The sequence below is a fragment of the Ovis aries genome, chromosome 22, assembly GCF_016772045.2.
Source record: "Ovis aries strain OAR_USU_Benz2616 breed Rambouillet chromosome 22, ARS-UI_Ramb_v3.0, whole genome shotgun sequence".
Lineage (NCBI taxonomy): Eukaryota > Metazoa > Chordata > Mammalia > Artiodactyla > Bovidae > Ovis > Ovis aries.
Window position 1 is genome coordinate 33,714,054 of NC_056075.1, and position 19,440 is coordinate 33,733,493.

The window sequence follows — 19,440 nt, forward strand, 5'->3', positions numbered from 1 at the left end:
GATTTGAAATAGCTCAGCTGGAATTCCATCACCTCCAGCTTTGTTCGTAGTGATGTTTCCTAAGGCCCACTTGACTTCTCATTCCAGGATGTCTGGCTCTAGGTGAGTGATCACACCATCATGATTATCTGGTTCATGAAGATGTTTTTTGTACAGTTCTTCTGTGTATTCTTGCCACCTCACCTTAATGTCTTCTGCTTCTGTTAGGTCCATACCATTTCTGTCCTTTATCGAGCCCATCTTTGCATGAAATGTTCCCTTAGTATCTCTAATTTTCTTGAAGAGACCTCTAGTCTTTCCCATTCTATTGTTTTCCTCTATTTCTTTGCATTGATCACTGAGGAAGGCTTTCTTATCTCTTGCTCTTCTTTGGAATTCTGCATTCAAATGGGTATATCTTTCCTTTTCTCCTTTGCCTTTCACTTCTCTTCTTTTCTCAGCTATTTGTAAGGCCTCCTCAGACAACCATTTTGCCTTTTTGCATTTCTGTTTCTTGGGGATGGTCTTGATCACTGCCTCCTGTACAGTGTCACAAACTTCCATCCATAGTTCTTCTGGCACTCTATCAGATCTAATCCCCTGAATCTATTTCTCACTTCCACTGTATAATCATAAAGGATTTGATTTAGATCGTGCCTGAATGGGCTAGTGGTTTTCCCTACTTTCTTCAATTTAAGTCTGAATTTGGCAATAAGGAGTTCATGATCTGAGCCATAGTCAGCTCCCAGTCTTGTTTTTGCTGACTATATAGAGCTTCTCCATCTTTGGCTGCAAAGAATATAATCAATCTGATTTCTTTATTGACCCTCTGGTGATGTCCATGTGTAGACTCTTCTCTTGTGTTGTTGGAAGAGGGTGTCTGCTATGACCAGTGTGTTCTCTTGGCAAAACTCTGTTAGCTTTTGCCCTGCTTCATTTTGTACTCCAAGGCCAAATTTGCCTGTTAGTCCAGATGTTTCTTGACTTCCTACTTTTGCATTCCAGTCCCCTATAATGAAAAGGACATCTTCTTTGGGTGTTAGCCCTAGAAGTTCTTGTAGGTCTTCATAGAACCGTTTAACTTCAGCCTCTTCAGCATTACTGGTTGGGGCATAGGCATGATATTGAATGGTTTGCCTTAGAAAGGAACAGAGATCATTCTGTCATTTTTGAGATTGCATCCAAGGACTGCATTTTGTATTCTTTTGTTGATTATAGAGCTACTCCATTTCTTCTAAGGGATTCTTACCTCCATCATAGTTTGGCCTCAGGTCAAACAATGGGGAGGGAACACAGCCCCACCCGTCAACAGAAAATTGGATTAAAGATTTATTGAGCATGGCCCTGCCCATCAGAATAAGACCCAGTTTCCCCCTCAGTCAGTCTCTCCCATTAGGAAGCTTCCATAAGCCTCTTATCCTTCTCCATCAGAGGACAGACAGAATGAAAACCACAATCACAGAAAACTAATCAAACTGATCACATGGACCACAGCCTTGTCTAACTCAATGAAACTATGAGCCATGCCATGTAGGGCCACCCAAGATAGACAGGTCATGGTGGAGAGTTCTGACAAAACATGGGCCACTGGAGAAGGGAATGGCAAACCACTTCAGTATTCTTGCCTTGAGAACCCCATGAACAGTATGAAAAGGCAAAAAGATAAGACACTGAAAGATGAACTCCCCAGGATGGCAGGTGCCCGATATGCTACTTGAGATCAGTGGAGAAATAACTCCAGAATGAAGAGACAGAGCCAAAGCGAAAACAACACCCAGTTGTGGATGTGACTGGTGAAGGAAGTAAAGAGCAATATTGCATAGGAACCTAGAATGTCCGATGCTGTAAAGAGCAATATTGCATAGGAACCTAGAATGTTCAGGATACGAATCAAGGTCAATTGGAAGTGGTCAAACAGGAGATGGCAAGAGTGAACACTGACATTTTAAGAATCAGCGAACTAAAATGGACTGGAGTGAGTGAATTTAACTCAGCAGGGTATTGGGTTTTGTCAAATGCTTTTTTGCACCAGCTGAGTTTATCACATAGGTTTTGTCCTTTATTCTGTTAATATGATGGATTATATACATTGATTTTTGGATGTTAAATTGACCTTGTGTTCATGGGATCAATCATACTTGGTCATGGTGTATAATCTTATTTATAGATTGCAGAATTGGCTTCTAAGATTTCATCAAGGATTTTTCCATCTATATTCATGAAGGATATTGATCTGTAGCTTACAGCAAAATATTTATTGAGCAACTTACAAGCCAGGCATTGTTCTAGGTATTGGGGATTCTGCAATTTTTTAGAAGAGATTTTATTTTCAGAATATATATATATATATATGATAAATATGTGTGTATGTATATATATATGATGAAATATATATTTTCTCTCATGGAATTTACATTCAGGTGGGTGACTAGCAAGGCAGCTTCCCACTCAATCTGATGTTTTTTTCCTCTACTCTCTCAACAATGTCCCAGGTTCCAGCTTCAGTGCCTTTGTGGCTGACTCTTAGAAAACTGGATGGTCAGTGTCTGGAGATTGGAAGGGGCCTACTTTCCATTTTAAGTTACTATTCCTTTTCCCCCCTTTAATGGAAATGTTAATTGAATGATAACATCCATATCGAGAAGTGCACACACTTATGTACCCTTTTGTGTCTAGGTTCTTTCACTCAGTATTATCTGTTCGAGATGCATCCACATGGCTCTGTGTTGTCATAGTTTATTCATCTCGTTATTGTAGGCATGTCTTTTAATGCACTCTATTCATCACATCACAGATCATGTATTTTTTCTTTTTACAAATTGAAGGCTAGTGACAAACCCTATGTTGTCAGATGATGGTTAGAATTTTTTAGCCATTTTTAAATTATGTATTGATTTATTTGGCGGTGCCAAACGTTAGTTGCAGTGTGTGGGATCTTTAGTCTTCACTGTGGCGTGCAGAATCTTCTGTTGTGGCATGTGGCATCTACTTCCCTGACCAGGGATCACACCCAGGCCCCCAGCATTTGGGAGAGTCTTAGCCATTAGACCACCAGGGAAGTCAGCACTAAAGTACTTTTTAATAAAGGTACACCTACTTTTTTTTTTTTTTTAAGAAATAATGCTGTTGCACACAGTAGACTACAGTATAGTGTAAACATAACTTTTATATACACTGGGAAACCAAAAAAAAAAAATCATCTGACTCACTTTATTGTAATATTTGCTTGATTGCAGTGGTCTGAACCCACATCTCCATGTCTGTAGTGTTGCACTATATGAATATTCCACAGTTAATCCATTCCACTGTAAATGGACATTTGGATTACTCCCTGTTTGGGGCTGTTACTAAATAGTAACACTGTGTACGTGCGTGGCTCTGTCCTTAGGTAACCATCTGCTCTCCTTTGGGCTGGATACCCAGGAGGGGAACGGGTCTCTCAAAGGATATGTTTAAGTTCAGTTTTAGTAGATTCTGCCAGTTTCCACAGAGGGATGTACAAAGTGGGCTCCCCCAGCAACGAATAGTAACTCCAGGTGCTGAACGCCCTGTAGTACTCTAACGTATAGTCACCAACACCCTGGAACACTTGTAAGGAGCGTACTGGTATTGCATTATGATTGCAGTTGGCATTTCTGTAGCATCTAATGAAATTAAGCAGGAGATCCTACTCATTTTAAATATGACAGTTAAACAGAACAATCTGTCCACCCCAGGTCTTTTTTTTTTCCAACAGACATTGCAGCTTTCTTAGGCATCCCTTTTATGCTAGTAGTAAAATCAAGAGGTCATTACTGTCTTGACATCTTCGACAGCCCCTGACTGGCTTTATATTTCCCCAGTAAGAAGAAGAAAAATGACTCAGGGAAATCAGTCAACATCCCCCGGGACCGAGTGCCTACGTATCAGTATAACATGAATTTTGAGAAGGTGGGCAAATGCATCATCATAAACAACAAGAACTTCGACAGAAGAACAGGTGGGTGCTGGGGGCATGGGCTCAGCTCTTCTGTTCCCTTCCAGTTCCTTCAGCTTCGTTCAGACTGGTATCAGACATTCATCAGAAGACCGCTGTGTCTATCTGCTATGGTAGACAGCCCCTCTGCAGGTGGTGTCACATGTCCAGGAGAGAGGGATGAGGGGAAACTGGGAACTTTCAGTTTGAGATTCCCATCATGTGGATTAGCAGATGTGGGACTTGGACCAAAGGACTCAGAGGATGAAGGTGGGGACGGGCTGTTTGGCTTTGGCCAAGCCAGGTGATGGGGCTTGCCAGGTGGTGCTAGTGATAAAGAATCTGCCTGCCAGTGCAGGAGCCACAGGAGATGCAGGTTTGATCCCTGGGTGGGGAAGATCCCCTGGAGGAGGAAATGGCAATCCACCCCAGTATTCTTGCCTGGAGAGTCCCCATGCACAGAGGAGCCTGGTGAGCTGCAGTCCATGGGGTAGCAGCAAGAGTCAGACATGACTGAGCATGGGCACAAGCCACGTGAAGGGGCTTACCTTTCGGTGGCGGGGTGGGGGGCTTCCCCTTCTGTGCATGTGGCGCCCATCGGTGAACTCGGCGCTCAATTCCCACAGGAATGGGTGTCCGCAATGGCACAGACAAAGACGCAGAGGCTCTTTTCAAGTGCTTCCGGAGCCTGGGTTTCGATGTGGCTGTCTATAACGACTGCTCTTGTGCCAAGATGCAAGATCTGCTGAAAAAAGGTACACTCCTGCCCCTCCTCCTTCAGTCATCTTCCTGCGCCCTAGTGGAGCCGGGCCCCACCTGGTCTGAGAAGCTGCCTTCACATGACGGGGGGAGGGATCTCAGCATGGGAGGCCTTTCCTTCCTCCAGGTGACTGCATACCTGTCTCCACGACACCTGTCTCTCTTGGTAAACTTAGATTTCCCCCTCAAAGGAGGAAAGCAGCTTGCCTCACAGCAATAGGTTCTGTAGCTACAGAACAGTCTCAATTTCAAAAGGCTAATAAAGTAGCAAATCTTACCTTTCTGTCCAGAACAGAGTTTAAGTATAAATTTTCACTGGTGGCAGATAGAGAATAATCATCCCCATACACTTCAGAACTACCTTACTTCTTACACAACATGTTCACAGATTTGTTTCTTTAGATCTTTAATGGAACCCCTGCCGTGCTGGCCAACAACATCATCACGCCCATTTCATAAATGTAGGGACAGAGCTTTAGAGAGAATAAGGGTCATACTGAAGGCAGTTAGGAGGAGCAGAACCAAAACCGAAGCATTAACTAGTTCCAGAACAATTACGTTTTCTATTACCCCACACCCATCTAGTGGAAGCTGCCTATGGTATTCTCACATTTAGGGCAAATAATTGAAAGTAACACCCTCCCAACCTGTTAGACAGTGACCCATGGGCAGAGGGTAGACAGTTTCAACCACGGCTGCTTTTCTTAGATGTGCAGCTAAACAAGAAAAAGATCCCTCCCCCCACCTTATAACACTCTCTCTTAAGTACCCGTCTCTTACATTTTTAAAAACCGGGCATCTTTTCCTTACTTCTTCAAACAAGGATCTTAAGAGCCAACCTTCTGTACCATAGTAGGTCACATGGTAGAGCAGATCGGAAATCACGAGTACACGTTTGGGGTCTAGTCCAAGTTTGAGCAGTCCAAGGGTGAGCAAGGCAGGGTGTCTGTGCCCTCCTGGTTTTTTGCTTTCCTGAAATGTGGATCATGATCCTACAGCAAGTCCTGCTTCTTGGGGTTGCAATTAGCATTAGCTGAGGGAAAGCTTGTGAGCATGATTTGAGAAGGGTAATGCCCTATACAGATGTAAGGACTTGTCCCAATGGTAGTTTCTATTCTTATGAAAAGTGAGTTATACTGGGAATTCCCTGGAGGTCAGGTGGCTAAGACTGCATGTTCCCAATGCAGGGGGCCCAAGTTTGATCCCTGGTCAGGGAATTATTTCCCACATGCCACAACTAAGACTTCTTATGCCACAACTAAAAAGTTCCCACATTCCACAAGGAAGATTGAAGCTCCACATGCTGCTACTAGGATTCCACACAGCCAAATAAGTAAATAAAAATAAATATTTTTTAAAAATCAGATTATACCACCTAAGCCCAGGTCATGTCAGGATCATAGAATTCTCATTTATCGTCCTATCAAAATAGCAACGTGGTGATTTTTCTTGACAGGGCAAAGTTCTAGGACGTCTCTGAGATGCCATTTTTTATCAGTGAAATAAAAATAAATGAGGCCTACTTCAAGGGGCTCTTGTAGCAATTAAGTAAGGTAACTCGGGCAAAGTACCTAGATCACTGCTGTAGTAGGTGTTCAGGAAATTCTTTTACTACTATTATTTTTTTGGCCACATCACAGCTTGTGGAATTTTAGCTCCCCAACCAGGAATCAAATCCAGGCCCTCAGCAGTGGGAGCATGGAGTCCTAACCACCTGACTGCCAGGGAATTAAGAAATTTTAAATCTTACTCTTCTCTCATCACTGATGAAGAGAAGAGAAGAAGAAAGGTTATAGTACATAGTTCTAGGTAGCTAGTTAGTTAGAACCGTGGAATCTTAGATGAGATCAAGCTAAGCCAACTTACTGGGGCTTCCCAGGTGGCGCTAGTGGTAAAGAACCCGCCTGCCAATGCAGGAGAGAGGCAAGAGATCCACTTTTGATCCTGGTCGGGAAGATCCCCTGGAGGCGGGCATGGCAACCCACCTCAGTATTCTTGCCTGAAGAATCCCGTGGACGGAGGAACCTGGTGGGCTACAGTTCATGGGATCTCAAAGAGCGGGACACGGCTGAGCAACTAACACTTTCTTTCTTTCTTTTCTTTTCAGTAAAAGTAATATATTCACCTTGTTTGGCAACCACCACCACCCACCTCCAGAGGAACTCTTTTCATCTTGCACAACTGAAACTCCGTCCCCATTAAACCCTAAGGCCCCATTTCCCATCCCCTCAACCCCTGGTAACCACCATCCTGCTTTCTGCCTTGGTGAACCTGATTACCCTAGGAAGCTCATATATGTGAAATCATAGAGCATCTTTGCTTTAGTCAGTGTCTTGTTTCACTTAGCGTGTTTTATTTTCTTTAACAAATACTTGCTTGATACTCATGTGGTCTGCTTTGCAAATATCAACCCATTTAATGGGTAGCTCCATTTTACAGACAAGAAGACCAAGACACAAAATGGTTAAGCAGCTTGCCCAGTGTCACAGACCTAACCAAGGCCCCGGCCTTTAGCAGCCCAATATGCTGTCCCAGGAGCTGCCTGAAGCCCGCTTGCCTGTGGGATTCTCTTCCATGTGAGGCAGCCGCGTTCTGGTTTCAGACTCAGTGGGAATTCTAGAATTCTCCCTCTAACCTCTCCTCAGTGTCATACAGGGGAGCTCCTCCACCCTCTGCCTGTCCCTCTTCGTCAGTGGCAGCTGCCAGACTGAAAGGGAATAGTACCTCTGAGGTCCCACACTCAGGAATCATATTTTAACTTTTCAATGTTTCGATGGCTTGCAGCTTCTGAAGAAGACCACAGAAATTCAGCCTGCTTCGCCTGCATCTTATTAAGCCATGGAGAAGAAAATTTAATTTATGGAACAGATGGCAAGACAGCAATAAAGGACTTGACAGCCCATTTTAGGGGGGATCGATGCAAAACCCTGTTAGAGAAGCCCAAACTCTTCTTCATTCAGGTAATCCCTTTTCAGAGTCTATAGAGAGACTTCCCTGGTAGTCCAGTGGCTAAGACTCTGCACTCCCAATGCCAGGGGCCCAGGTTCAATCCCTGGTCAGGGAACTGGATCCCACATGTTATAACTAAGTGCAACTAAGCTGCAACTAAGACCCAGCACAGACAAATAAATTAATTTTCTCTAAGTATGAAAATAATTTTAAAAAACGAAGTCAATAGAAATGAAAAAAGATTACAGAGTGACTTGGCTTGTATCATTTTTTACAAATCTACATGCTGTTTCCATTGGGGTATGCAAATTTAGGTTGTATTTTTCTACCTCTAATGCTTGGCATCTGTATTTGCATTGGATCACAAATTATCTGAGTTTAAGACAGTATAGTCTTTTTATTTGCTCTGCTTGCTAATTCAACACATCTTCAGATTATCTTGGACATCGTTGTGTTGTTGGTACATGCCAAGCACAGTTCTGGGACTGCAGTGGAATACAGCTGTGAGTAACACACGTGTTCCTATTCTCAGCTTCATGCAGCCATCTCTGTGTTGATTTTAGGCTTGCCGGGGGACAGAGCTCGATGACGGGATCCAGGCTGACTCAGGACCTATCAATGACACTGATGCTAATCCCCGATATAAGATCCCTGTTGAAGCCGACTTTCTCTTTGCCTATTCCACAGTTCCAGGTATCAAGTCCCTTGGCTGCTAACCACACTGTGCATCCCACCTTCGAAATGGAGACTTGGAGCTGTGTTAGTTTCCTATTGCTGCAGTGATAAATTGCGGCAAACATGGTGGCTGAACACACACAGTCCCGCAGGTCAGAATTCCAGAATGGACAGCAGTTCCTTCTAGAGACTGTAGGGGGCGCAAATCCACAGCCTTACTTTCAGCAGTTTAGAACTGCCTGCATTACTTGGCCTGTGGCCCCCTTCCTCCAGCTTCAAAGCTGGCAGCCTCGTACCTGACCCTCCTTCCATCCTTACGTTGTTCTTTCTGACCCTCTTGTAAGGGCTCCTGTGGTTAGATTAGTCCTGTCTGGATAATCCCAGGATAATTTCTCCATCTTGTTTCCTTGACCTCAGCCCCATCTGTGAAGTGCTCTAGGGCAGCAGTTCCCACCCTTTTGGCACCAGGGACATGATTCATGGAAAATAGGTTTTCCATGGACCAGGGTGGGGGTGGGTGGTTTCCAGATGACTCAAGTGCATTACATGTATTGTGCACTTAATTTCTATTATTCTTACATCAGCTCCACCTCAGGTCATCAGGCATTAGAGCCTGAGGACCCCTGCTTTATGGCGTGAGCATTTCTGAGGGCCACTGTTCTGCTTACCATGGCGATATAGTCACTTTTCTCTCCAAAAGAAAGCTGAATTCTCTCATTTATGATTATGATTATGATTATTATTGATAATTATAAGAACAAGCATGTCTATGGTACCTATTTACTGAGTGTTTTTCGTGTCTTCTACCCTGAAATAATTGTGTAGTAGTTAGGAAAGTTGTTACTTCTGTCCTAATTTTACAGATAGAAAAAAAAATTGAGCTTGAGTAAGTTTAAGTGACCTGCCCAAGGTCATACAGAGATTTTCATACATAATAGAGTTATATAGCTCAGACCAGGACTCCTTTAAACAAGCCTGTAAACAAGCACCAGAAATGCCAGCAGCAAGCAAGCTTCCCTCTTGTTTGGGTTTGCCTGAGCAAGTTCAGTGAACTCCATTGTTTGGGGTAAAAACCATCACTGACTTCTCCCAGCTATGATAGTAGGTTGTCAAGTGCTTGGTATAGAAGTATTGGTTACAGTAAGTTGGCTGTTGTGTTTGGAAAACCAGCTCTGGCAAGATGTACAGATGGGATTTTGTGAGAATGAAAACTTCCCAGTTTTAAGAATCCTGTAAAAAAGAAATTTGGTTCCTGCCTTTGAGAGGAAGGCAGAGTCATAGGAGCTTATAGTTATGTAATCCAACCTGTCAGTCGAGTTGGAGGGGCCCTAAGCCAGGTCTGGCAGAACTGAAGGAAAAAGGGTGAACTCTAAGGGTGAGTTCTAGGGAGAGAGAGGCTTCAAAGAAAGAACTTCTATAACCAAGTCTTTAAAAATCAAATAACAGGAGGAAGGTTGAAATGGCTTATCAGACAGAGTGCCAGGGGCAGGTGGCTCAGTGCATTGGTAAAACTCAAGAGCTGGACCACAGGGTGTGTTAGTCTTTACAGGCAGCTCTAACGTAAGTCCACAGGCTAGGGAGCAGAAGTTCATTTTTCACAGTTCTGGAGGTTGAGATCAAGGTGCCAGGCATTGTAGCTTCTGAAGAGAGCTGCTACCCTAGCTTGTAGACCACTGCCTCTTCACTGACGTGGCCCAGGGAGGGGAGAGGCCGTAGCCCAGGGTATGACTGGGCATGTTGTTGTTCATTAGCCAAGTTGTGTCCAACTGTTCACGACCCCATGGACTGCAGGACTGGGCATGAACAAGGTTCAAACCTAGACAGGGAAATGGGGACCCAGTTGTGGTGGGCCCTGTGGGATGTGCTAAGCAGCCTAAATTTCACCCTCATATAGAAGGAACCATTTTAGGTGAGAGAGGGATGTCAACTTAAAAAATATTCACAACCTAAAACTTGAGAGTTATGTTTTATTACATGGAAATTTTTAGGACTTAAGCCTGGGAGATAGCATCTCAAGTAATCTTGGGAGAACTCCAAGGAGACAAGGGAAGGAGCCAGGTTATATAGAAGTTTTGCAACGAAAGGGTGGGTAGTTTGAACATCAAAAGGCTATTGTTAATGAAAGAAAACCAGATAACCCAAATTAATGTAATGCCTCTCTATGTATGGGAAGATGCAAAAGTCTGAACTGCCTGAAATCACTGCTTTCATATGCATCAACTACTGGGGCCAGTATCCTGTGTTTTTCACAACCCGAGCTCCCTTGGGGCTCACCATCGGGAGTGGCCGCAGTCTGATGGCTGCTAGCTCACAGGTATTCTTCTCCTTCCTGAGTGCCCTTTGTGCTCACCAGCTCACATTGGAGAGCTGCAGTCACTGATGACTGTGACATCCTCGTTTACTGAGCAGGAAATATTCCATTTCTCGGGGACAACATGAGATTTGTGTTTTAGAATGATTCCCTGTAGTACAGAGTTTGGAGGACACATATCCAGTATGGGGAAGTGGGGACTGCTGTCATCTCAGAAGAGCGCATGTGAAGGCCCCAGTCACAGACAGCTCCTGCTGGGTAGTGAGCAAAGCAGCAGCCAGGTCAGCTGACTTCATCTCCTTTCTCTTCTCCCATTGAAGGCTATTATTCATGGAGGAACCCAGGGAGTGGCTCCTGGTTTGTGCAGGCCCTCTGCTCCATCCTGAATGAGCATGGGAAGAGCCTGGAGATCTTGCAGATCCTCACCCGGGTGAATGACAGGGTGGCCAGGCACTTTGAATCCCAGTCTGATGACCCACGCTTCCACGAGAAGAAGCAGATTCCATGTGTGGTCTCCATGCTCACCAAGGAACTCTACTTCTGAAGATAATTCATTCCAGGGGTGCATTCCAGCTGAGAAGCTACGGATCATTTGTTGATGAATCAGAAATCTTTTTCGTAATGCTCTTAAAAGATCCAGAAATTCTAAAAGATTTTAATTTCAGGAAAATTATTGATTCAACGGGAAAGAAACTCTCTGGTGCTGTCTTATGGTCTCTGACTTTTCAGAGACTTTTTTTTACATTGTTATCCATTTGATGACTTTTTCTCTTAAGATTCATTTTGTTTGTCTTTCTCCTTGTTGTTGCACTTAGTACATACAACAAAAATGACCTCTGCAGATGACTTTTGACTGTGTCCACCATGACTGGTGGTGACTTTGGTAGACTGTCAGAGTCATATTTGTACCTGGCAAAGAGAGTCCTTGACAAAAAACAGCCAAAGGGATATTCATTCTCCTGTATTGCAGAAAGTGGAATATTGAATGCGGTTTGAGTGAATTTTTCATTGACTTAGGGAAGATTCTTGTGCAAAAATTCCCAGATATGTTAAGAGAGGGGGAAAAAATATAATGATTCTAATATGTAGCAGTCAGGATCCAGTCAAGAAAACGGAAACCACTCTAGGTATTTCAGTAGAGGGAATTTAATGGAGGAAATTGACATACGTAGATGATGAAAGATAAGATAAATGAAAGGAAGCTGTAACCCGGGTGGCGCTAGTGATGAAGAACCCGCCTGCCAATGCAGGAGAGGTAAGAGACTCGGGTTCAATCCCTGGGTCAAGAAGATTCCCCTAGAGGAGGGCATGGCAACCCACTCCAGTATTCTCGCCTGGAGAATCCCATGGACAGAGGAGCCTGGTGGACTACAGTCCATAGCATCACAGAGTCGGACACGACAGAGGTGACTTAACGTGCACGTGCGTTGTCACATAGGGTTATGAGGAGGTGTGGTTCCTCAAGTCCAGAAACTGGGATCCTGCACAGGAGCTGGAACCATGGTGGGGCTGCCTGGGGGGAGCTGGACCACCCGGGAGTTGTAGGAAATGAAGCAATGGCAGGGACAAAGCCACTGCCCCAGATGAAGCAACACCAGATGAGTCAGACCTGGAAAAATTCCTGATTTTTTCCACCTCTCCTCCTGCCCTGTAGTCTTCCTTCAACACCTTACCCTTCCAGCTCTACCTGAAAACCATCTGGCAACGGTCCTTGGGAGTGTGATTTCCTGCAATACAGAGCCTAGCCAGGCATAGTGAGGCAGAGAAGGAACGAGAAATGGTTACAGGCCTGGCTCACAATGTGAACAGAAGGAATTCTTTTCCCTGTGTTCAGCGATTCATCCATTCAGTCATTTATTCATTGAGTTGTCAGACAATCTGTGTATTACCTGCTATGTGCAAAATCATCTGTTTTAGCTTAATAATCTACCTGGAACTTTTTAGGTTATCCCAAGCCTTATTCTGAATAAATTTTTGTTACCTCTAATTCTCTAAATGGAGAAAAGTTTATGGTGAAAATGTTTTTCAAGGTGGTATTCTCTTTTGAATTCTTGATAAATTACTGTTTTATTTTGCCTAGTAACTTGTTAACAGGTGTTTATATTTATTGATTAAAATGTGATTGTTTAATTCCTAATCTTTTTGCTTTCCTTTTGAAGTTTTTTTTTTTTTTTAATGGCAGTTGGAAAATGAGAAAACAGGATAAGAACTGACCCTATGACTTGACCTCAACACAAAATGTAATTCATGATTTCTTTTGAAGCTAGGACGCTAATAAAACAACAAGTAAATAATCTCTTAGGAAGCTGAAAATTTTCGCATAAATGGCTAATGAACCTGTAAAGCTATGTGTGATGGACTGGCATTTATTAATCTGGCAACAAAATCAGATCGTGTAAAAGTATCTTCTTTCAATGAAAGAACTAACTTAAGGCCAGTTTCTTAGACCTGTCCCTGGTTTCCTGCCATCTAAAATATACCAAATGTTCAAAACATAAGTGGTGATCATGAATCAAGAAAATCAACAACCATCTACCCCACTGTTCTCAGAATTCACTGCCTGTTCTTTGGGAAATAGGCCATCCTATTAAAGTTCCCTATCTTAGAATATGCCCAAGTGCATTGTAATTTGAAGTAAAAATCATAGCACTCTAGTTATTTGCGTTGTAATATTCATTAAATAGGCAGACGTGATCAGCATTAATGTCAGCATTAATTTTTTTTTAGTTCTCTGAGCAGTCATAGGTATTAAGTTTATAAATTATGAATATTACCTCATGCTCCTTAGTCCCAAGATATAAATCACTGTTAGAAAATAGCCTTTGTCTTGGAGTACATCATGGGGCAGATGCTCTCATTTACCAAGATCAGAAATCCTATCCCAAGTTGTTTATGTATTCATATCCATCTCCATTCTTAAACTTTTTGATCTCTTTATAATCTGAAATTCTGATGAAAAAGTACTCTAAAGGAGAACTCAATCCTGGTAAATACACATTCCTGGTTATTGTTACTTAGAGTCCAAGCTTCCTCCTTGTAAAAATACCATGCAGCGCACTGACATCTATGAGGAAGATGCTTCCCTTGGCATCATGGGCTCAGGTCTGGGTTTCTATTTGCTTTTTCTCAAAATGCCACTGGCCTATTTTAAGTACCAGCTTTAGGCTCTGCCCTGAGCTTTTTCCTCTGAGCAAACTTCCATAAACCATCATAAGCTGATTATATTTGTAAATTGCCCAAAATAGGTCTCTCTACTAGGATGCAGTGTATTCAGCATGGTTTAAGACCTCAAGGAAACCAAGAAAGAAGATAATGTTCACTGAAAGGACATGGACACTGGCTGACAAATCCTTTCTCTTGTCCAGCCTTGTAGTGCCTCACGCGAAATCTTTGGTCTGGATACTCTGGGCACCAAGGATTGCCTCTTGACTTCCTAGGAACACACCCTTCTTTCTGGCTTTCCATCTGGCAGGTTCTTTTCCATCAGATGTCTGGAGAGGTGAGAAGCTGTGGTCACCAATTTAAAGCAGCAGCAATACATCTGTATCTTTAGGCATGGACACAAAGAACAGTAGCCCCAGGTAGCACGCATTTCTGAAGGAAAGTTATCCTTCAGAGTTCTGCAAAGAACTTCAGATTTCTTTGCAAAAATGTGCAAGGTCAGAACGTTCTTTTACACTGTTTTGTCTTATAAATGTTTTTGCCTTGTAAATACGATGTCTGTGCCCCACAACATCCACATCCCCTGGGGGCTTGTCAGAAATGCAGAATCCCAGGCCCTGCCCCAGACATGTTCAACAAGAACCTGCATTTTAACCAGAGCCCCAGGGGTCCGCATGGATGTGACAGTTCGAGAAACTCAGCTTTGACGGCAAGGACCACTTGTTTACACCTTCCCCTGTGCACTGAAGCTGGAGTTTCATAATATTTTTCTGTCTTTTGGTCACTAAGTCGTGTCCAACTCTTTGTGACCCCATGGACTGCAGCACACCAGGCTACTCTGTCCTCCACTGTCTCCCAGAGTTTGCTCATATTCATGTCCATTGAGTCGGTGATGCTATATAACCACCTCATCCTCGGCTGCTTGCTTCTCCTTTTGCCTTCAGTCTTTCGCAGCATCAGGGAATTTTCCAACGAGTTGGCTCTTTGCATCAGGTGGCCAAAGTATTGGAACTTCAGCTTCAGCATCAGTCTTTCCAGTGAACATTAAGGGTTGATTTCAGGGAATGGCTGCTCTCTCCAGTATTCTGGCCTGGAGAACTCCATGGGGTCACAAAGAGTCAGACATGACTGAGCCACTTCCACTTTCATATTCCCTTTAGCATTGACTGATTTGATCTCCTTCCTATCCAAGGGACTCTCAAGAGTCTTCTCCAGCACCACAATTTGAAAGCATCAATTCTGCAGCGCTCTGCCTTCTTCATAGTCCAGCTCTTAACATCCATACATGACTGCTGGAAAAAACATAGCTTTGAGTATACAGACATTTGTCAGGAAAGTGATGTCTTTACTTTTTAATATGCTGTCTAGGTTTGTCATAGCTTTCCTTCCAAGGAGCAAGTGTATTTTAATGTCATGGCTCAGGGATGATTTCTTTTAGGATTGACTGGTTTGGTCTCCTTCCAAGGGACTCCCAAGAGTCTTCTCTAGCACCATATGCCTAAAAAGAATTCATGAAAGAGCATAACATGTTTTGGAGCTTTCACAGAAGACATGTTTCAAGCATGTCTTAATCTTCGGCAAAATCTTTTTGTAAAATTATACGATGCCGTTAATCTCCATGGTATACTTTCTATGCCCATCTCCATTTTAAGTGAGCCTTCTGCTGAATGATACAATAAGATTGTTTACATGTTCTCAAAGTGTTTGAGAATGTGAATTGCAGGCTTTAAAATGTCTCATAGACTGAATGGGATTAAGGGAGCCATTCTTTGCATGGTTTTGTCACAGGCACAAGCTGTTGTGCACTGAAACCACAGATCCTTTCTCTTCCCACCTGTCCTCCCAGTTGAGAGAATAATTGCCTCTTCCTGCCAGTGTGCCCTCAGGCCATAGATCACCCTTGATAGATTTCAGTGCTTTGCTTTGGATCAGATGGTAAATAATTCTGATTCATAAATCATTAGCACAGACACACCAAGCACACATTTGGAAGGTCCCAGCCAGCACCACAGTATTGGTGTGGATATGGAAACACCATTAGCTTGCAAGTTCATGCTTGACTAACCGTCTAAAAGCACATGATCAACACCTGAAAAGCCAAAAGCCAGATATGATAAATTGACTTTAGCGTGAACTTTGGTTTATATAAATATTAATGACACTACAATTTTCTAATAAGTTTGTTTTAAGCATTTAAAGCCAAACTGTGTCAAAGGATTTATGTTTGGAAGGCACTTGGCTTATAAAAGCAGGAATACAAGCCAGGCATTTCTTGAGCTTTGATGGCCAGATCCAGGTAGATGGCATGAGGTTCAGAAAGAATTTGGGAGAAACGGAGGTAGAAACAGTCTGATAGGTTTGGTCTAAACTGCTAGTTCCAGGGAATTGCCAGCTGGCTTAGTGGTTTGCAACTCCATGCTTTCACTGCTGTGGCCTTAAGGTCAGTCCCTGGTAGGGGAACTGAGATCCCACAAGCTGTGCAGCACAGCCAAAGAGTAAAAATGAAAATAAGTTGTTAGTTCCAGCTTCAGTTGTTTGAGGCATATCTCAGTCCTCACAACATCAAATTCTTTCTTATGAGCCAGCAGTAGCAGAGGTGCCTATAACCATTAATATTTAGAAACGGCTCTGGATGCTTCCCTGATAGTCCAGTGGTTGAGAATTTGCCTTGCAATGCAAGGGACACCAGATCCATCCCTGGTCCAGGAGGACCCCACATGCCACAGAGCATGTGCCACAGCTACCAAGCCCACATGCTCCAGCTACTGAAACCCACATGCCTAGAGTCCGTGCTCTGTAACAAGAGAAGCCACCACAGTGAGAAGTCCATGCACCCGCAGCTAGAGTTGCATTCCAGAGAAAACTTGTGTGCAGCAACAAAGACCCACCACAGCACACACACACACACACAAAGTAGGTAAATAACTAAATAAATAATAAATGGATCTTTGAAATAAAGAAAGAAACTTGGCTCTGAGTCCCATTAAAAGATAAACTGAGGCAAACCAAAATTTTAGGAATTTATTTAAGCCAAAGGGGAAGTGGTGAGAAGTGCTCCCTAAAGGGAGCTGGGGAAAATCTTTCACAGGGAAAAAGTGGAAGCAAAGTAAGGAAATTATTGATTGTAGCTTAAACCCAGGTTGGCTGTGATTGGTTGCCCTTAGCTTTCTCTTTCCTGAACTTGAGATGCTTATAGGCTTAGATTTTGATTTACTTATATTGGTGCAGCAGCTCACTCAGTCACTCAGTCGTGTCTGACTCTCTGTGTGACCCCATGGACTGCAGCACTCCAGGCTTCCCTGTGCTTCACTATCTCCCAGAGTCTGCTCAAACTCATGTCCTTTGAATTGGTGACACCATCCAACCATCTCATCCTCTGTCATCCCCTTCTCCTCCTGCCCTCAATCTTTCCCAGCATCAGGGTCTTTTCCAATGAGTCTGCTCTTCGTATCAGGTGGCCAATGTATTGGAGCTTCAGCTTCAGCATCAGTATTTCCAATGAATATTCAGGGTTGATTTCCTTTAGGATTGACTGGTTTGATCTCCTTGCTGTCCAAGATAACTCTCAAGAGTCTTCCCCAGCACCACGGTTCAAAAGCATCAATTCTTCGGTGCTCAGCCTTCTTTATGGTCCAACTCTCATATCCATACATGACTACTGGAAAAACCATAGCTTTGGTTTCATGAACCGTTGTTGGCAAAGTGATGTCTCTGATTTTTAATGTGCTCTCTAGGTTTGTCTGAGGTCTCCCAAGTACAGGCATTACACCAAACATTGATTTATGCAGCAAACATTTAAAGAGCACTGCTAAATCCCAGATGTTTTATTAGGGGTGCAGCTAAAAAGATGGCCAAGAAATGATACTTACCCCAGAGGAGGCAAAGAAATCACTCCAGTAAAATAGTGACTTATTTTTGTTTATTAATTGAGCTGTGCATTCATTACTCTGGAGTATAGGTGAAGAGGTATCCCTCTGCCTAGGAATTCAGAGGGGTTCCCAGAGGATATATATAACTCTCTTCCATTTTAGCCTCCCAACAAGGCTGAGAGGAGGCAGCAGACACAGGAAACGAAGGTCAATAGGTAGAAAATGTTTACTTTCACTTCAGTTCAGTTCAGTTGCTCAGTCGTGTCTGACTCTTTGCGACCCCATGGACTACAGCACACCAGGCTTCCCTGTCCATCACCAACTCCCAGAGTTTACTCAAACTCATGTTCATTGAGTCAGTGATGCCATCCAGCTGTCACATCCTTTGTTGTCCCCTTCCTCTCCTGCCTTCAATCTTTCCCAGCATCAAGGTCTTTTCAAATGAGTCAGTTTTTCACATCAGGTGGCCAAAGTATTGGATTTTCAGCTTTAGGATCAGTCCTTCCAATGAATATTCAGGACTGATCTCCTTTAAGATGGACTGGTTGGGTCTCCTTGCTGTTCAAGGGACTTTCAAGAGTCTTCTCCAACATCACAGTTCAAAAGCATCAATTCTTCGGCTCTCAGCTTTCTTTATAGTCCAGCTCTCACACCCATCCATGACTACTGGAAAAACCATAGCTTTGAGTAGACGGACCTTTGTTCACAAAGTAATGGCTCTGCTTTTTAATATGCTGTCTGCTACTGCTACTGCTGCTGCTGCTAAGTCGCTTCAGCCATGTCCGACCCATAGCGACCCCATGGACTGCAGCCTACCAAGCTCCTCCGTCCATGGGATTTTCCAGGCAAGAGTACTGGAGTGGGTTGCCATTGCCTTCTCCTGTAATATGCTGTCTAGGTTGGTCATAACTTTTCTTCCAAGGAGCAAGCATCTTTTAATTTCATGGCTGCAGTCATTATCTGCAGTGATTTTGGAGCCCCAAAACATAAAGTCTGTCACTATTTCCACTGTTTCCCCATCTATTTGCCATGAAGGGATGGGACCAAATGCCATGATCTTACTTTTCTGAATGTTGAGTTTTAAGACAACTTTTCCACTCTCCTCTTTCACTTTTATTGAGAGGCTCTTTAGTTCTCCTTCACTTTCTGCCATAAGAGTGATGTCATCTGTATACCTGAGATGATTGATATTTCTCCCAGCAATCTTGATTCCAGCTTGTGCTTCATCCAGCCTGGCATTTCTCATGATGTACTCTGCATATAAGTTAAATAAGTAAGGTGACAAAATACAGCCTTGACATACTCCTTTCCCAATTTGGAACCAGTCTGTTGTTCCATGTCTAGTTCTAATTGTTGCTTCTTGACCTGCATACAGATTTCTCAGGAGGCAGGTAAGGTGATCTGGCATTCCCATCTCTTTAAGAATTTTCCATACTTTCTTGTGATGCACAGAGTCAAAGACTTTAGTGTAGTCAATAAAGCAGAAGTAGATGTTTTTCTGGAACTCTTTCGCTTTTTCGATGATCCAGAGGATGTTGGCAGTTTGATCTCTGGTTCCTCTGCTTTTTCTAAATATAGCTTGAATATCTGGAAGTTCACAGTTCACATACTGTTGAAGCCTGGCTTGGAGAATTTTAAGCATTACTTTGCTAGCATGTGAGATGAGTGCAATTGTGCGGTAGTTTGAACATTCTTTGACATTGTCTTTGTTTGGGATTGGAGTGAAAACTGACCTTTTCCAGTCCTGTGGTCACTGCTGTTTTCCAACTTTGCTGGCATAT

At 43.2% G+C, this 19,440-nt stretch overlaps 1 protein-coding gene and 1 non-coding gene across 11 annotated transcripts in view; both read left to right on the plus strand.

Moving 5' to 3' along the window:
- The window catches only part of CASP7 (caspase 7), a 42,714-nt gene extending 29,949 nt beyond the window's left edge, over nucleotides 1-12,765 (plus strand). For all 10 annotated transcript variants that reach the window (XM_012102956.4, XM_060404501.1, XM_060404498.1 and 7 more), the window contains 5 exons: nucleotides 3,822-3,958; nucleotides 4,561-4,689; nucleotides 7,478-7,653; nucleotides 8,206-8,335; nucleotides 10,949-12,765. In XM_012102956.4, coding sequence (XP_011958346.1) covers nucleotides 3,822-3,958; nucleotides 4,561-4,689; nucleotides 7,478-7,653; nucleotides 8,206-8,335; nucleotides 10,949-11,172 — 796 coding nt within the window. In that variant the 3' untranslated portion in view covers nucleotides 11,173-12,765. The remainder of the gene's footprint in view (nucleotides 1-3,821; nucleotides 3,959-4,560; nucleotides 4,690-7,477; nucleotides 7,654-8,205; nucleotides 8,336-10,948) is intronic.
- TRNAG-CCC (transfer RNA glycine (anticodon CCC)) lies at nucleotides 7,685-7,757 on the plus strand. Its single transcript has one exon. It is a non-coding gene; the product is annotated as a tRNA-Gly (tRNA).
- Nucleotides 12,766-19,440: the final 6,675 nt, after the last annotated feature.